This window comes from Lacerta agilis, chromosome 4, assembly GCF_009819535.1.
Source record: "Lacerta agilis isolate rLacAgi1 chromosome 4, rLacAgi1.pri, whole genome shotgun sequence".
NCBI classification, from domain to species: Eukaryota; Metazoa; Chordata; class Lepidosauria; order Squamata; family Lacertidae; genus Lacerta; species Lacerta agilis.
The window spans coordinates 50602860-50620014 of record NC_046315.1 but is presented as its reverse complement, the minus strand read 5'-3'; the positions used below and the strand labels follow the sequence as shown (position 1 = coordinate 50620014).

General features: G+C 39.5%; 1 protein-coding gene across 5 annotated transcripts in view; it reads right to left on the bottom strand.

Annotated features, from left to right (window-relative positions):
- ITSN1 (intersectin 1) overlaps positions 1 to 17155 on the bottom strand; it is an 80814-nt gene that overhangs the window by 4460 nt on the left and 59199 nt on the right. For 4 of the 5 annotated variants that reach the window (XM_033146964.1, XM_033146966.1, XM_033146965.1 and 1 more), the window contains 6 exons: positions 7166 to 7287; positions 6444 to 6550; positions 5000 to 5183; positions 3135 to 3233; positions 1884 to 2051; positions 343 to 555 (listed from right to left, as the gene is read on the bottom strand). In XM_033146964.1, the coding sequence (XP_033002855.1) occupies positions 343 to 555; positions 1884 to 2051; positions 3135 to 3233; positions 5000 to 5183; positions 6444 to 6550; positions 7166 to 7287 (893 nt within the window). Of the gene's footprint in view, positions 1 to 342; positions 556 to 1883; positions 2052 to 3134; positions 3234 to 4999; positions 5184 to 6443; positions 6551 to 7165; positions 7288 to 15430; positions 16903 to 17155 lie in introns of those variants that run through there. The other variant, XM_033146968.1, reaches the window with a different exon arrangement.

The window sequence follows — 17155 nt, the reverse complement described above, 5'->3', positions numbered from 1 at the left end:
CATCAGGTGAGTTCACTGTTAGTATACATCAGGTGTGGGGAACTTTTGACCCTCCAGATGTTGCTGAATTACAACTGCCATCAGCCCCAGCAAGCATTGCTAATGACGGGGGTGAGGGGAGTTGTAGTTCAACAGCATCTGGAGGGCCAAAGGTTCCCCGCACCTGGTAAATATGCCTGGAAAGATCTCACTTCTTTCCATTTGTGGTGTCCATGTGGTTTCCCTATACAGAAAATATATCCAAATAAGAAATCTCTTGTGTTGCCTAAACACCTTTTTCATGTGAAAAAGTAATTGGATGTTATCAATATTTCTGAATTTCCATTTAAAAGAAATTCTTACCGTTTTGTACATTTTATACTGCAGGTTAGACTTGGGGCTGAAGACCTTATCTGTGCCAGATGAGCCGAGAGGTTTTATTATCTGTGTCAGCAGGAGGAAGTCGTTGAACAGAAAGCCATACAACTCCTTGTTGCTCTTGGCCTTGTAGAGTTTCCCACTGTGTAGAAATTTGCGTGGCCCCAAGCAGTTTGTAACAGAGTTAAAAACAAGTTGCTGATGGGAACAGAAATGGGGGCGGGGGAGAAACCACAACAAGTGAAATGAATAAAAATATACTTGTTCTGATACCTTTGGATACAGCTGCAGAAATCTGACAACAGCTTCAGCTCATTTGCAGGCATAATGATGGCTTAGTGCTTGACTCTCAGCAGTGAAGTACCAGCACTTGGTGGAATGGCAGGGACACTTCTGTTATTCCTAGAATTATCCCTTTGCCCTTGTACCCTTCAACAAGGGTGGGTTTACTTACGATGAGAGGAGAATGATTCTGACTGATGCCTAATTTTCTTCACTGGTGCTACACATTTGTGTAGGAAGTAGGAGGAATGTGTAGACCTAATTAATGGCCGCATTAGCAGATCAAACTAAACCATGTGTGAGGTCCACAAGTAGGAATGAGATGCCGTGATCATTGGGCTCATGTTCTCCCCATCTCCTTTCCACACACATGCGCAGTGAAAAAGGGGGAATATGAGATGGCAGCAGCTCGTTCTGGCTTGTGCACTGTACCTTAACCTGATGTGCAAACGTGGTAGGTAAGTTATTACAGATTGGTGTCAAAGATTTAAAATGAATTCACCTAGTTTAGCTGACCATTTCCCTCCACTGTGCTCAATTGTAATCTGTACACTCTTTGGGGGCAGGGAGTTGTCTTTTATACCACAAAATGCTAAAACCACAAGGCACATTGATGGGCCTTAGTAAGTAAGTAAAAAACAAATGCACAACTATTTCAAGTGGTTATTTGTCTGGAATGCCTACTTTATACCGTACATTCCAGAAATTTCTCAGTTGCCCTAGAGCAGGCATGCCCAACCTGCGGCCCTCCAGATGTTTTGGCCTACAACTCCCATGATCCCTAGCTAACATGACCAGTGGTAAGGGATGATGGGAATTGTAGTCCAAAACATCTGGAGGGCCGCAGGTTGGGCATGCCTGCCCTAGAGTGATATAGCTAGCAATTCCATTTGGCATCCTTCGTAAACAGAACTTGCTTAACTTTTCTGAATTCTGAACCAAAGCTAGATTTTGCAACATACTTTATGGGGTGGGGCGGGGGGGGAGGGGATTATGAACTGAATAAAAGCTGTGGTCCTCATTTCATTGCAGAAATGTTAAGTGACAGATGGCTGATGTAACGGGTTCAAGAGATAAGTGGAAAGAGAAAATTGGTAGAAAAGAATGCCAAATGAAGAGCAGGATGAATTTGTGGAGACTTACCAGCATCTCTTTAGCTAGAGAAGTTTATCAGCACTGTTTCATAAGCCATCTTTTCTGGAAGATTAGTAACTACAGTCTGATTCTACGTATTTCAGCTTTACCTCTGATAGTCCTTCACACTGAACGTGAGCCTGGATCCATTCAAGTCTGTCTGAGTTCTCCTTCTCACGCACCCCTTCATTAACCTGAGAACAAAGTTCTTCCGCTTTCTCCAAAGCCTGTTTCAAGTGGCTGTGATCAGGGTGATTTTCAGGAGTATTTTCTAATATCTGCAGGCAAATAAACTGGATCAGGTTCTTATAAAACTGCATATCTATTCCTTCTTAAGCACCTGAAAAATTAAATATATCTTTACAGACATAAAGAACATTAAGCACCCAAAGTAAATGTTATTAAGTAAATCCTGCCCCAAATCAATGAAAAGAAAAACATCACTGCCTCTTGATTGCCAAAACGCTACAAAGATTACTTCTCTTCAAATCAATCCCTTTTTATCTTGCCTGTGTTAATCTAATAAAAACTGAACATTTCATTCTCTTACACAATCATTTATTTAAAGAAAAATGGGTCTGATGAGTCCCCACTGGAGTTTTTGCCCTGTAGGTCAGGGTCTATCCTTCTGATTAAACTGCCTGCTGGAGGTGAAGAAAGATGAGGAAGAGAACAGTCCTCTTACCCCAGGCTGCAATTCACATAACTAAAAAAAACAACTTGCACTAAGAAGGGGGAGGATTTCTCTTTTGCACCAAGTGGTGCAAAACGCTGCAGCTAGACTGTTGATGGGAAAAGACTATTGCCAGCACATAACTCCCATGCTCAAAAGCTTGCACCAGCTGCCTATACACTACAGGGCCAGGTTCAAGGTACCTGTATTAATTTATAAGGCCTTTAACAACTTGGGTTCAAGATACCCCAAGGGCCACCTAATTGGTTATATCCCTGTCCAATCACTGAGGTCTTCAGGGGAGTCACTCTTAATTTACTGACTCAGTCAGTAGGCCCAGCAAGCAGTTGGCTTGCTGGGCCATTCTGGGCAGACCACCATGTCCTGATTTCATGTATGGAAAAGTTCAAGCCATAACCAAAAAAGAAAAAAAAAAAAAGAATCAGGAGCTCACTCTAAGCGTGTTCCCGGATCTTCCTTTGCATCAAAAATTCAGCATTTTGCTGTCTTTTTCTGTTGTCCTATGGAAGACACCAGAAGTTGTGCAAGGCACCCTGTTGAAAGAGTACTGACTTTTAATGTGCTCCCTATTCTTCCTTTGCATCCCCGGTTTGAATTTGTACTTACTGCACATCTTGACTATAGCAGTCCTGGCAACATATTTCCACACGTTAGCAAAAGGACTTACATTTTTAATTATCAGAGGATATCGTGTTACTCGTTGCATAGGCTTTAGCAGAAAACTTGACAACGGCATTCCTTTACAGCGAGGCTCCATAGCTAACCTCTGAAATATTGAGAGCAAAAAATGTTGGCAGCTAGTTTATGAAGGTCAGGCACAAGAATTTATTAAAATGCCCAAAGCACACTGTGGTCTCCATTTATTCTCTACAAATGTGGCTTCCTTAGAGTGGTGAGGACATGCCAGGAAGCATTTTATGTGGCTGCTCACCAGTTGTGAAGTGTTCTTCCTTCAGAACGTTGACAAAGGCTAGGTCTGTTCTCGAGGCCATAAATGGTCCTTTAGGGTTGGAAATAAGCAGGCGGTTCTTTTATTGGCACATTTAAGTCAACATTTTTAATCCAAGTAGACTTTTTATTATGTGATCTTAAACATTGTTTCCCTTAGGTGGCAGAGAAAAAATAGTTTAAAAAATGAGGGCTGGATTGCAATTACTTGCTGTTTGTTGTATTCTAAGATTCTGTAAAACAGTTAAGCGTATGCCTCAAGGGAACAATGGTTCAAGTGTTTTCAGGCCTGTGTCGGTATACCACATGTTATTCCATTTATGTTGTGTGTTGTATTGGGAGGAATCACACTGTCTATAAAGTGTAGAGCAGTGAAAACCCAGCATTTAACACCTTCCTGTATCTAATTGTCTGTCAACACACATGCTTCAGCAAGGCCAAAAGAGAAGGTGAGGAGGGGGAAAACCAACTAGGTTTTAAAAACAGAACTCTCAAAATAATGCCATCATTCCACAAGTACAATGGGCAAGGCAAGACCCCCACCCCCACCCCATGCTCCTTTCCCAGAATGGAAAAGGGGATACAAAGATGAAGAGCAGTTACAACAAATTCACATAAGCAAGAGTAAAAAAAAAGGCAGGGTTTCCATTTCCAATTCTTCCGTACAATGCTTTCCTGAATGGGCACAATACCCACATGAAGAAGGGTTCTCTATACTATCCTGGTGCATGTGTACAGGCACACTACAACGACCGCATCAGGCCATTAGGGGCAACAAAAAGCTAATATCCTGTGACCACATGGGGAATATGAGAGACTCATACAGTTCTGCCATTACTTCTGAAAGTCTAACATCCACACTGGAGTGGGGGAAGAACCAAGGCTCTCTTATGCCCAGTGGGCATCCTTCAGCACATAGGCACTGTGCCCTGGGGGAGCATATAATACCTCTAATAGATATATTTTATCCGCTTGCTTGCCATGAGCCTCACTGTCTATTCATAGCAGATTTTTTTCACAACATTGGCAATACCAACAGCTTTGTTGAGATCCTCCTTCCAGAAGGATATGGTCAGCCGCTATTGGAAACAGGATTTTGCGAACAGATGGGTCCTTGGCCCAAGCAAGCAGAACTCTTCATGCCTCTTTTGTGCACTCAAGGGATATTTTAAATATTTTATTATTATTATTTGAAAAGCAACGTGCCATGCCGAATCACAAATTGTTTTTGAAACTCTGCTGGTTTTCAAAAGCAACCTGCCACACTGTATAGAGGACTTCAGTTTGAAAACATGTCAAAAGGCTTGTTGACAGATCTCTAAACCATGACCCATGTATAGAGGAACATGACGGAATCAGGATCCTGGTTGGCAACCACAGGTGGCAGTGTAGTGACTATCTCCACTGCCACTTTCAGCTAATCTCCGGTCAATTGGTCACTAGTAAAAGACGAATGCGGAGAAATCAGTTACAATGTGTGAAGCTGCGTTTGGTTACATTTCCTATATGGCTCTTTTAAAATAAACCCAGAAAGTAGATGCACGAGTTTCTTTGAATAAATTACCACCGTGGATATTTTCTTACCTTAACAAAGTCCTTGAACTCGGGGACTTCATCTGTTTTCTGCTGGATGAGGGCTGCTCCATTAAGCTGGCAGCTACAGAATCGAATGTAAGGCTGCATGTGTGGAAGCTGTGCTGTCAGGATATCGCCAATCATTTTGACAGGCATCCTCTCTCCTGACATTTTCTTACGAACACGCAGCGCTCTGGACACAAAACAGAAAACGGGGAGAGATGTTGACACATGTTCATTTTAATATAGTTGCACTATGTTTCCATATAAAAGCAGCAGAGATCTATTATGGTAATGAAACAACGCTGTCTTATTGTAAATTGCTTTGAGGTTTTTTGTTAGTATAACGTGATATTGAAGTCAGATAAATCAAACTATAACAGATTAGCCATCATTTATGTGTTAATATAGAGCAGGGGTAGGAATTTTTTTTGGCCTAGCAGGTTAACTCTGGCAGGTGGGTGCGACAGCACACTTGTCAAGCTCCTGACACCAGATGATTGACATGTGGCTTGTCCAACCTGCCTGTCCCTTGCATAGTGTTTCCTAAGCACCTAATAGCCAGCTAGTTATAGAGGATTATGTGAGTAGTGATCTCCCATTGCCTGTTTGGAAATGACCTGTTAAAAATTCCCATCACTTACGAACCCAAAGGTAAAGGTAAAGGGACCCTGACCATTAGGTCCAGTCACGGACAACTCTGGGGTTGCAGTGCTCATCTCGCTTTACTGGAGGGAGCCGGCATACAGCCTCCAGGTCATATGGCCACCATGACTAAGCCGCTTCTGGCGAACCAGAGCAGCCCACGGAAACACCGTTTACCTTCCTGCCGGAGCGGTATCTATTTATCTACCTGCACTTTTATATGCTTTTGAACTGCTAGGTTGGCAGGAGCAGGGACCGAGCAACGGAAGCTCACCCCATCACAGGGATTCGAACCGCCGACCTTCTGATCGGCAAGCCCTAGGCTCTGTGGTTTAACCCACAGCGCCACCTGATCACCTAATGGCCTGTTAAAAATTCCCATCACTTACGAATCCAAGATCTATACAAAAAGAAGAGACTGCTTAAAAAAGGAGAAAACAAATTGCATGGTAGGATTCATAAGTCGCTGGAGTGTAATGTGTCTCACTAGAAACATGCCCATTAAAAACTTTGACTTCAAAATTCTATCTGGTGGAAATTTTTGTAAATATACATTGCTTCTTTACTGCACCATCATATTTTGCAACTACGTTCCACCTATGTACAGATTTATATACCCCCCCCCTTTGCACAAACAATATTCAGCCATCATCATGAAAGGAAAAACCAGACTTAAGGGGGGGAAAAGCATTATTTTCAATCCCTACAATATTTTTTTCTTTCCATGTGCTGCTGAAAAATGAGGACAATGAAGGAGAAAGCATCCAAATAGGCAATTGGCAATAAAATGTTTTCAAAACCAACTTACTTCAGTAGTTTGATATTGCACATAATCAGCTCTTTCCAATTTACAAAAATCATAGCAACCTCTTTTTCTGTCAACAGCTCAGAGTCCATCAGTGGCTTCTGGAAGATCTGCAGATTCAAATGAACAATTTAGAACACACAATAAGCCTATTCACTGTGATTCATCTGCAGCCACTGCTTAAAGCTCTGCAGATCACTTCCTGCCTCATTCTGATCATTTGATAGAGTGAAATACAGTCAAAGATAAGCACTTTTTAATTCCATTGGTTTCAGTGGAAGATACTTAATTCTCCCATTCAAAGCAATCAGAGCGCAATAGCCTTAACTGCAGCGGGATCATACCCACACCTATTAGAATAGTTGGTATTGGGGGAACTACACGCTGGCTTCTCCTATAGGAAACTGCAATAAACTGTCAGATCTTAGCCTGCATTTTTTTTAGTCCCTTCCAAATATACTGCCTTCAGAAAAACAGTGAACAAAAAATGCCTTTTATTTTCCTATTCGTTTGCAGTCTCCTTCAGGGAAGCTATCGATCATGGGAAAACTGGGACACACAGTTTTGATTTCCAAAGTTCTCAAGTTGCACAATTCCAATTCAATCCAGCAAAGGTCTCCAGAGCTCAGGGTTTCAAAAATTTCATCTTTGACCCCGTTTACAATGAGGCCGGGGTGAGAAAATACATCAGGAGTTGTTGTTAAAACGTGTACGGTCAGCCTCACCTCTGTTACCAACTGCAAGTCATTCACATAGTTCTCTTCTGTTACTATGAGTTCATGGATGTAGCCCTGCCGTTTCCTTTCAGTAGGTGTCAACATGTCTAGGAGGTGCAGATCAGCACACCCTGGAAAACACAAGGAAAGAAACAGCATTCACTCTTTTGAACACTAACCCAATTCCTCATAAAAGGCGAGTTACGGTGCCGAGTTAACAATTTTTGTTATCTGTGCTACAAATAGCACAGAATGGAATGTGTGGGATGTCTGGCTTGTTTGAAAAGAGTATTAAAACTGCACCCAAGGCATAATTATCTTTGAGCTGGTAAACCTGTGTTTGAATTCAACCACTTCAGAGTGCAGGCTGAGGCTTAACATGTGTCTGAAGTGGCACAGGCTTACAATGTCAGCCAGAACTATGTCTATTGTGTTAACCTATTTAAAGCTGACAAACTGAGCTTTTAGACACAGCAAAAGGTAAATTACAAGGCATTGGTTGGAACCACCTCCCTTGCATTGTGTTACTGAGACAGAACAATCTATGTATTCCTAGAAAGGAATATTCTCTCAAACAATTGTACACGGGATTCAGTTTTCAGTTGACAGCACTTTGGAAAGAACTGCTGATATTGATTGTATAATACTTTCACCAAATTTTGGACTGAATCTTTACACTGGTGCCCTGTTTTGCTTATCTAAATTCAGTTTTATAATTTACACTGAGATTTTGTCATTCTTTATATTCTTAACTGAAGCCCAATCTAGAAAACTGCTAAATTCATAATTAAAGCTTACATTAAGACTTCAGGGTGATCTCTTCTTTCAGATGTGACAAGCAACTCATTTCCACCAGGATCTGAGTGTCATGGTTTTAGATGCCAAAGTGGAGAGCTTACTCTGGTATACAGACTTTAACAACTAGACAAATGGCCAGCACCATTTGGGGAGAGGCAGTAATTCAGTGGTAGAGCACACTTTTTACATGCTGAAATTCAATCCCTGGCATCCCTAGCTAATTCCAGGAAAGGGCCTGTTTGACACCCTGGAGAGTCACTGTAGATAAAAATGAGCTAGATGATCCAATGATTGGACACAGTAGAAGGCAGCTACGTATGTTCCCAAGATTCAAATCTTAAGCTTGACAAACCCACAAATGCATATCTTTCTGGACAGGTGCCCTATAGCTGGGGGAAAATTATTGTTCACCTTGGAGCCCCATGTGCAAAATGAAGAGAGGCATAATATATTATTAAAATCTGTACTCATACCAATGAGGCAAGCCTCAAGTTTATGTTGATTGCTAAATAAGGAGGTTTGTTCTTGTAGCATAAAAATCATGATAAAACGTATTTTGATTCAAAATATTCCTCAGAGGCATTCCGATTCAATGCTCTTCTTTTTAAATTAAAATTTCTTTAGGTAGCCTTTCTTTGATAGCCAACTCTAACAATATGCAGGTAGCTGACTTTAGCCAAAAGTATTTTTTTAGAAATAGCTCATCCAAGTTGTTTCTTTCACAGAACAGAAGTCACAATCTCACGTCAGTTTGCAGCCCCAATAACACACTGTTAATTTTAGGCAGTTTGAGTGGGGTATTTTTCGCTCAAGTTGGTTGCCAGGGTATCAGTGAAATTAGCTCTACAAGGTCAGGGTAGGAAGCCTGTGGTCCTGCAGACATTGAATTATCTCATCATCATTCCTGGCTGTTGGCCATGCCAGCTTGGGCTGGTGGCAGATGGAGCCAAACAACAAATGCGGGGGCACTATTCTCTCTGAAGAAACACAGCATCAGATTCATCCTGGAGGAAGACTTTAGTTGAAGTGTATCGTATTATTACTATTTCAGTTCTTCATCAATAAACTCATTCTGTTCAGTGGGATTTGGTTTGCATCTTTTCACATGCCGTCCACTTTCTGATGCTCCCTCCTGCCTTTTGATCTGACAGTAAAGAAGAAACAGCAGCCCAATGACTGAAGAGTACTGCCATTAAGTAACTAAAAGTACTTACTCACATCAGGTAATACACCAGTATGTCTCTTCCATAGTATTGACCTAATCATATATTACACCAGGGGTGGCCAACTCCCAAGAGACTGCGATCTACTCACAGTTAAAAACTGGCAGTGATCTACCCCCTTTTGGGGGGTTCAGGTCTAAGTTGTTGAGTTTTTTTAGGAAGGAAAAAGGCCCATTTTGGGGGGTTGATTTTTTCAGGATGACGTAAAATGTTGAGCTTTTTTTAGGGGAGCCACAGTTGTTCAGCTTCTTTGGGGGGAGCCAATGATCTACCAGTGATCTACCGCAGATGTCCAGTGATCTACCGGTAGATCACGATCTACCTGCTGGACATCCCTGTACTATACTAATTCTTAATATCACTTTTAAGAAGTTTTCATCATTTTTTAAAGCACTCTTTTCTTTAAAAAAATAATGACAACCTATAATACTTCAGCATAATGAGGGACAAGTTGGCAGTAGGGGGCTTTTTAAGACAGTTCAGAGATACCTAATACTTAATAATCATGGCAATCATGTGGACAGGAGCAGATTTTAGTAATAGTGTCATACCTTGGATCCCGAACACCTTGTGAGTCAAACTTTTTGGCTCACAAGTATTCCGGTTTCCAAATGTTCTTTGGAACCTGAACTTCTGACACAACTTCCGCAGCTTCCGATTGGCTGCAGGAGCTTCCTGCAGCCAATCAGAAGCCGCGCCTTGGTTTCTGAACATTCTGGAAATCAAACAGACTTCCGGACCGGATTCTGTTCGACTTCTGAGGTACCATTGTATGGACCCCTGATTTGGTGCCCTAAATACATAACTGTGGCCACTGTATCACACATCTGACCACGGCCTAACTTTGAGTAGGTCCTTGTATAAAATTATTATTATTATTATTATTATTATTATTATTATTATTATTATTTTATGCAGCCTCACTCAGCGTATTGTGCTGATGTGGAGGGCAAACTGCAGATGTATTTCTGTCTCCAGAAGCAGTTGCTGCTCTACCGTGAATGCCTTGGTTGGCCTTTGATTTTAAGCATTCCCAGCCTTTGCAACAGCAGGTAAAAGGAAATTATTATTATGTATTCTGTGCCATCAATGGACATGACTCTTTAAAGAGTTTCGTAGGTAAGATAGCTATATTCTTGTTCCCAATGAATCTACAGTCTAAAATAGTAAAGAACGGAATAACGAGGGCAGAAGCAATCACCATTTACTTGAAGGTCGGTTACAATTCAGAATAAGCACGAACGCAATTAGCAGCACAGGGACGCACAATGCTGTGCTCCACTAATTGACTCCCTGCTATGATGAAGAATCCATGTCGCGTGTCATAGGATTGTAGAGTTGGAAAGGACCTCAAGGGTCATCTACTCCAGCCCCTTGCAATGCTAGAGTCTTTTGCCCAATGTGGGGCTCAATCCCATGACCCTGATATTAAGAGTCTCATGTTCTACTGACAGCTATTCCAGTATCAGCTTGGCTTCTGTGTAGTGGAGGATGGTGCATCTCACTAGAAGACCAATATGAACATGAGACAGGCAAATAGATAGATATTTCCTTGTTTTGCTTTCAGTTGCCAGTCAACAACATGGAAATATTACAGTTAAGATATTTTATCAAATAAAATGTTAGTGGAATGCTTGTCTTAGAGAAGTGTTCAGCAGACTTTTCAAGCAGGGGGCCGATCTACTGTCCCTCAGACCTTGTGGGGGGCCGGACTATATTTTGAAAAATATATATATGAATGAATTCCTATGCCCCACAAATAACCCAGAGATGCATTTTAAATAAAAGCACACATTCTACTCATGTAAAAACACCAGGCAAGCCCCACAAATAACCCAGAGATGCATTTTAAATAAAAGGACACATTCTACTCATGTAAAAACACGCTGATTCCCGGGCTGTCCGTGGGCTGCATTTAGAAGGCGATTGGGCCGCATCTGGCCCCTGGGCCTTAGTTTGGGGACCCCTGTCTTAGAGGAAGTGTCATCTTAAGTTATAGCCACTTCTAAATTGAAGATAAAGTTCAATTTCTTGTTAAGCTACTTGCTAGCCATTTCACACCCTAATATTTAAAACGACTAATTTCCCTCCATGATATTGCTAGGACAGAAGAACACAGCAGCTCTTACAGTACGAATCTTGAGGATGTGAGGAAAATAATTTAAGAAGCAAAACTCAGTTCCAACAGCAGCAGGTTTCTCTTTTATTGTGAAAATAAGTAACACATTTCAAAAATGAAACACTGTGTCGTTTGTAAATGAAAAATCACAAATCACTCTGCCACATCCTTTTTCTCTTTTTAGGAATGCATCTCTTTCCAGAACAATAACCATCTCCAAGGGAGGTTAATGATATCTATCAGGGGTGATTAATGTTCTTTGGGCCAAGGGCTGCATTGACCCATGACTAACCCTCCAAGAGCTGCATGGTAAGATGGGTGTGGCGGAGGAAATTTCATATATTTCATTTCCATGCAAAGTCAGTCTAACCCCCCCCCCCCAAACACATTCCATTTGTATTTTCTTTTAATTTTTAGATTCAATTATATTTTTCCGAATAAAATAAAGGTTAATAATATAACGAATTTTGTCTTCCATCCAAAGTCAGTCTGTTCCCTTCTATTGGTATTTCCTTTTCCTTTTTTTTTTTTTTAGTGAATAGTCTGCTAATAAGTAGCACTATTAATAGCATACACAGAAGCAGCAACAGGAAATAATCAATTAGTTTAGAAGCCCCAGCTGACTTAAAAGTGGAGAAAAGAACCCAAGGACAATCAGGGAAGCCCAATGAAAGTAATTAACCACAGAAAAAGTGTATATAGGAGCAGGGGAGAGAAAATCACCAATTAAAAAAATATTAAGACACATAATTGCTGTGGATCACCCAAAACCTCGTGACTGTATACAGCCCACAGGTCATTGGTTAACTACCCTTGATGATGTCCGAATTTTAATATGGCAATTTGTAATGAATGACAATGAATGACAGGTTCATTACAAATTGCCAAGTTCTGTATGAAGATAGTTTTAATAGTATTTCAAATATGCAAAATACCTTACAATCTTTAACTTGCTCCATATTGTGGCACATTAGAGCTCAATATCCTTGACCAGCAAAATTACCAGTTCAATGGAAGGCCACATTCTTAGAATGCTGTTGGATGCTACAATATTCTCTTTTTCTGGCTCTCTGGCACTAATTAATCCAAGTAATTTAGTAAACTTGGTAATTTGCTAGAGAAGAGACAAGTGATGGGATTCTAGAAATGGGAGAAACTCATCTTATGAAACTTCACAGACCTGGAGGTTTCTTATGAACATCAATGAAGCTAAAATTCGAGGGGGCCAGCTCTACCTGCCTTTGGCTTTAATGGAGTTACCGTAGTACCCAACGACAGTTGTGGGATGAAACCAATTGATCCATTGGTGTCGGCTCACAGATGTAAAGTAAGCAAGTTACTAAAACTCGGGACCTTGGAAACTGACTGCTCTGCCATTCTGGTCAACATGATAGAATAGTTAAGCAACAAATTACTGCACATAAATTCGGATTCTTCTTAAAAATGTCATTGAACCACTGTCAGCCCTTTTATTTTGTGGTCCATTCTCATGTTGCCACCCTTCAGATCTCTCATGTTTGCATCAGAACGATATGAATTATATGGAGGCACAAGTCCAAAAGGACAATTTCCCTTGGATGAATTCTTGCTGATCCATACTGAATTTAATTATTTCACTGGATTTACCAACTTCGACAAAATATTTGTTGGAAGATGACTGTGTACTTGCTTCTGTACTTCAACTACCTGACTGTATTGACAGGCTCCCAGTAAACATATTACAGGTTAGACCCATTTATTTAGCACCATAGCGCGATTACATCTTATTAAACACAGAATAATAATGATGCTCCCATGCCAGGTTTGAGAGGTTGGAAGTAATGGAGCAGCAGTAGCTGGAGCACCTCTCACCCACCATTCCAAGAAGTATGAGAGCAAAATCCAAACAGAGATCGTTTACAGTGTCTCTTCAAGTCCAGGAGCTCTTTTAGCTGTCACACTCGTTTTTCTTTCTTTATTAAGAGTTCCACGCCACCCTTCACTAAAATAGCCACAGGGCAGCTTACAAAAAATAAATGAATTACATAATAAGCAAAAACATTAAGAATCTCTCTCAAAAATTACCTAAATAACATTGTTAGCTGCATTAGAAGCCTCTAAAACCCTGACAAATAGGGTAAGTTTTTACCTGGCATCTAAAATACATAAGGTTGGAGGCAGCAGTACTTCAGTGAAGAGGTCATTCCAGACACTAAGCTACCACTGAGATGATTATTTTTTTAAAATAAATAAATAAATAATAACTGGATTTTCAATTTTATCCACTTTCAACTTTCAATTTTATGCAGCTCTCAAACAATCTTCATTGTACTTAAAACTGAATCAGGTGGATCAATCCTAGAAAAAGAATTAGGGCATTTAGTTGAAGCTAGCGAAAGTGTCTTTAAAATACCCCATTATCACTTTGTGCACAACTAAATGCTGGCAGAAAAATTATCAAGGTTCAAGAGTTCTGTAAACACATATGAAAACCTGTTGAATTTGTCCTTAATACTCTCAGCAAAGTCTTGTTCTATTTAAGATGCTTTGTGCCTCCACGTTCTAGATTATTACTATCTGAAGAGTGCTATTAAAGCTTATTTTTGTTTGCTGAAACTTTAAAGACCACCAGCCAATCATCGCAGCTACATGGTAGCAGCTCAGTGTTAAGACAAGGCTTCCATTGTAGAGATGTAGAGACAGTCCACAATGCTGGGTCCCAAGGCAAAAATAAAATGTAAAATCTCCATTTTGATCCTCAGATACCCTATCATTCAATAATCCGGTTTAATTTATAAAAGGGTCTTCACAAAGTGCATGCCTTCAGAGTTTAACATCCCTCAGGGGCCAGAAGAAATATTCAGTCTAGTTTGTTATCAGCATTAGCATTTCTATAGGATTAATTGTGCAAATGCTTTACAGTAATCATTTCGTTAACAATGGGACAAGGTCATTTTCTTGTCTAGCGAAGTACCGGTACTTCTGCATGAGTGCATAAAACTGTAGGGGATAAGGCTAAAGCTTCCTGGAGTGCAAAAGGAATCTTAACATGCAGTTTCCACACTCCTTCAAGGATTAGATTTCTCTTGCCCTAGAAGGCCGCAAGGCACATTGAAGAAGGCCTACTCTGCACTGGGATTCTGCAGTTCAGAACATTAAATTCGCTGACCGCTTTGAGGAACCTCAGTGTATTAATATACTGCAGTGAACATATTAACATGGATGACAATTTAATCAAAATCAAGGAAACTCATTACCACAAAATACATTGGGGATTAGGATGTTAATTACATTTCAGCCTTTTGGCAGCCCTAGTTATGGTGGTAAGCTGAGTTAGTTTATTTAAAGTTGTTGCAGCTAACATTTCACTGCCTTCCCATTGCCAACTTTCATGTTGTTGCTTATGCTGGACAAGATTACATCACAGTGCTAGTTGGGCTCCATTGTCTTCAAATGGTTGACTCTACTGTGGACTCACAAAACACATTTTAATTATCAATATATTTCTTTTTTAAAAAATAATACTGCCAGGTTCAATTGCCTTTTTGCATCTTATTATCATCCTATATAGCCCAGAACTGTTGTTTATAAATTAGACTGTTGTTGTTGTTGTTGTTGTTGTTGTTGTTGTTGTTGTTGTTGTTGTTTAAATTGTTAATTCACTGCAATGCACATGAAATTGGCTAAATGACTGTTAGGAAGTTAAGTGGCAGGCACTCTAGATATAAAAGGTATATAATAGTATTTTAAACATCATGCTAGATATAATAATGTGGCCCTATTGAAATGTACAGCAGAATAGGATCATAAGGGAATATTCTATTATGTAATCAAAAATATATTGACAGAGAAAGATGCCACAACTGAGAAACAGCAAAGAAAACAAATAAGTGACCTCATATATAATGGATAAAAACCAGCACCTTTATAGTAACAAGATGAAAACCCCACAGCAACCATTTTAAAATGGCATTACTGAAACACTGACATTAGGGATGCATGTTGAAAAACAACCAGCTGTCCTTGAGTACGGTATTTAAAAAGCAGCCACTGCTGATCATGGTCAGCAATGAAAAACCTGAGGTTTGGACTATTCTCTTGCAGTTAGTGTCACTTGCTAAATATTCACAGTAACAATAAAACAGAGACATTTAGTCTAGCTTTTATATGAAGAATTTAATTATCTATACATGTAGCTAATTGTAAAGGCTGTATTACAGTTGTTAAAGCTGCAGTTTTCATATATTTATATATTTTACATTCATATCAATTAAAATACTGAAGTGCAATTGAATAAGGAACTTCACTTGTTCTTTGCACCACATGAATGAAGATAAGAGGAATTCTACATCGCCAGCATGAAATTTAGAAATAGAAGAAATACATAAACAAAAAGAAAAATGTTAAAGTTATTAGTAGAGTTGCTATATTGTGCTTGAGGCATAGGGCTTTTCTTCCTATGTGCTGGCCGCACCAGGCAATAAAGAGCTTATAACTAATATTTAAAAGACAAACATAGCTTAGAGTACAGCACAGCTACATAAAATTTGACTATAAGCTCCATTAAATGTTACTTGTATAAATTCCACAGTCTAGTTTAAAAAATGTAAACATTGGAAATTAATTGCAGGAAGGTATTTCTATACATTCTTTTTGTCAAGATAAGATAATTACTTGCTCAAGGGATGCTGTTCCATAGTTATAACGTAACAGTGATGATAAAACATAACTTGAAAAAAGTCATGTTAATTCTGAAGAAACAGATAAATGTACTCTTTTGATTTTATACCAAAATGCCAAAAAAAAAAAAAAAAATCTGAGACACAGAACAAAAAGGTGCTTACTATATGTAGTTACAAATAAGAGTGCAAAATATAACATAATGGGAATAACTGCATTATACATGTATATTCTTTCTTGCACATGGAAGGAAATTAATTTCTTATCCATGATGAATTACACGCACAAACATTCACTACAAGAACACCCAACATGTAACAGTACAAGAAACAAAATACCTTAGTTGAACTTGTAATTGAGCACATTTTAATTTCCTTTAAACCAGACTAAATCCTGTTTTAGTAGTACACAAAAAGAAAAAAAAGACAGACACCAACAACATTGGGACAAGTGAAAAAGCAAAAATACAAGTCTCAGATTTATGGACATTTGGAACAATTTTAATAGCACATGCAGCATTCCTTGATAGTGGGTCTTTTTGCAATAACAAAATTGCAATGACAAAATGCTTGTTTTCCTTTAAAAGGCTAAAATAGGCATTTAAAAATATTTCTACTATTGAAAGCACCTGTGCCAAGGTGGAGAAATAGGTGGGTAACTATGAAAGCCACAAAAGGACCCACTATCCTGTGTTTTTTTGTCTTTTTGTAATTTTGCATCTATATCTGTAGATATTAAATAAAAACATTGCGATTACATGCAACTAATGTAAAATGAGGTAAACTGCTCTGCAGTGTGTTCTTCTACTCAGAAGGCAGTAGATGATCATGCTGGAAGTCACATGATCAAGGCTGCATCTCCCATCATCCCCTCTGGACAGTGATATGGGATAGTGGGTCTCTTTGAGGACTTTCAAGCCTGAGTGGGGGATGGACAACATATGATTCCTAGAAAAAGGAGGAAAACAACACATAAGCAAAACAAAACAATGAGCAAAATTCAAGCTAGGAAAATGAGCCAGGCATGTAAACAGCATGGTGCAAAAATGATAAAGGTAACATGCTACAAGGGGGATGGAACTAAAAACCAACACAAGTTTAGGCTTGCAATATAGAAGGTCTTCAAAGAGAGTTAGGCAAATATATAGCAGTGGCCAAGCTTCTGCAAAACACAGCAGAATCACAGCAATGCTGCATGTTT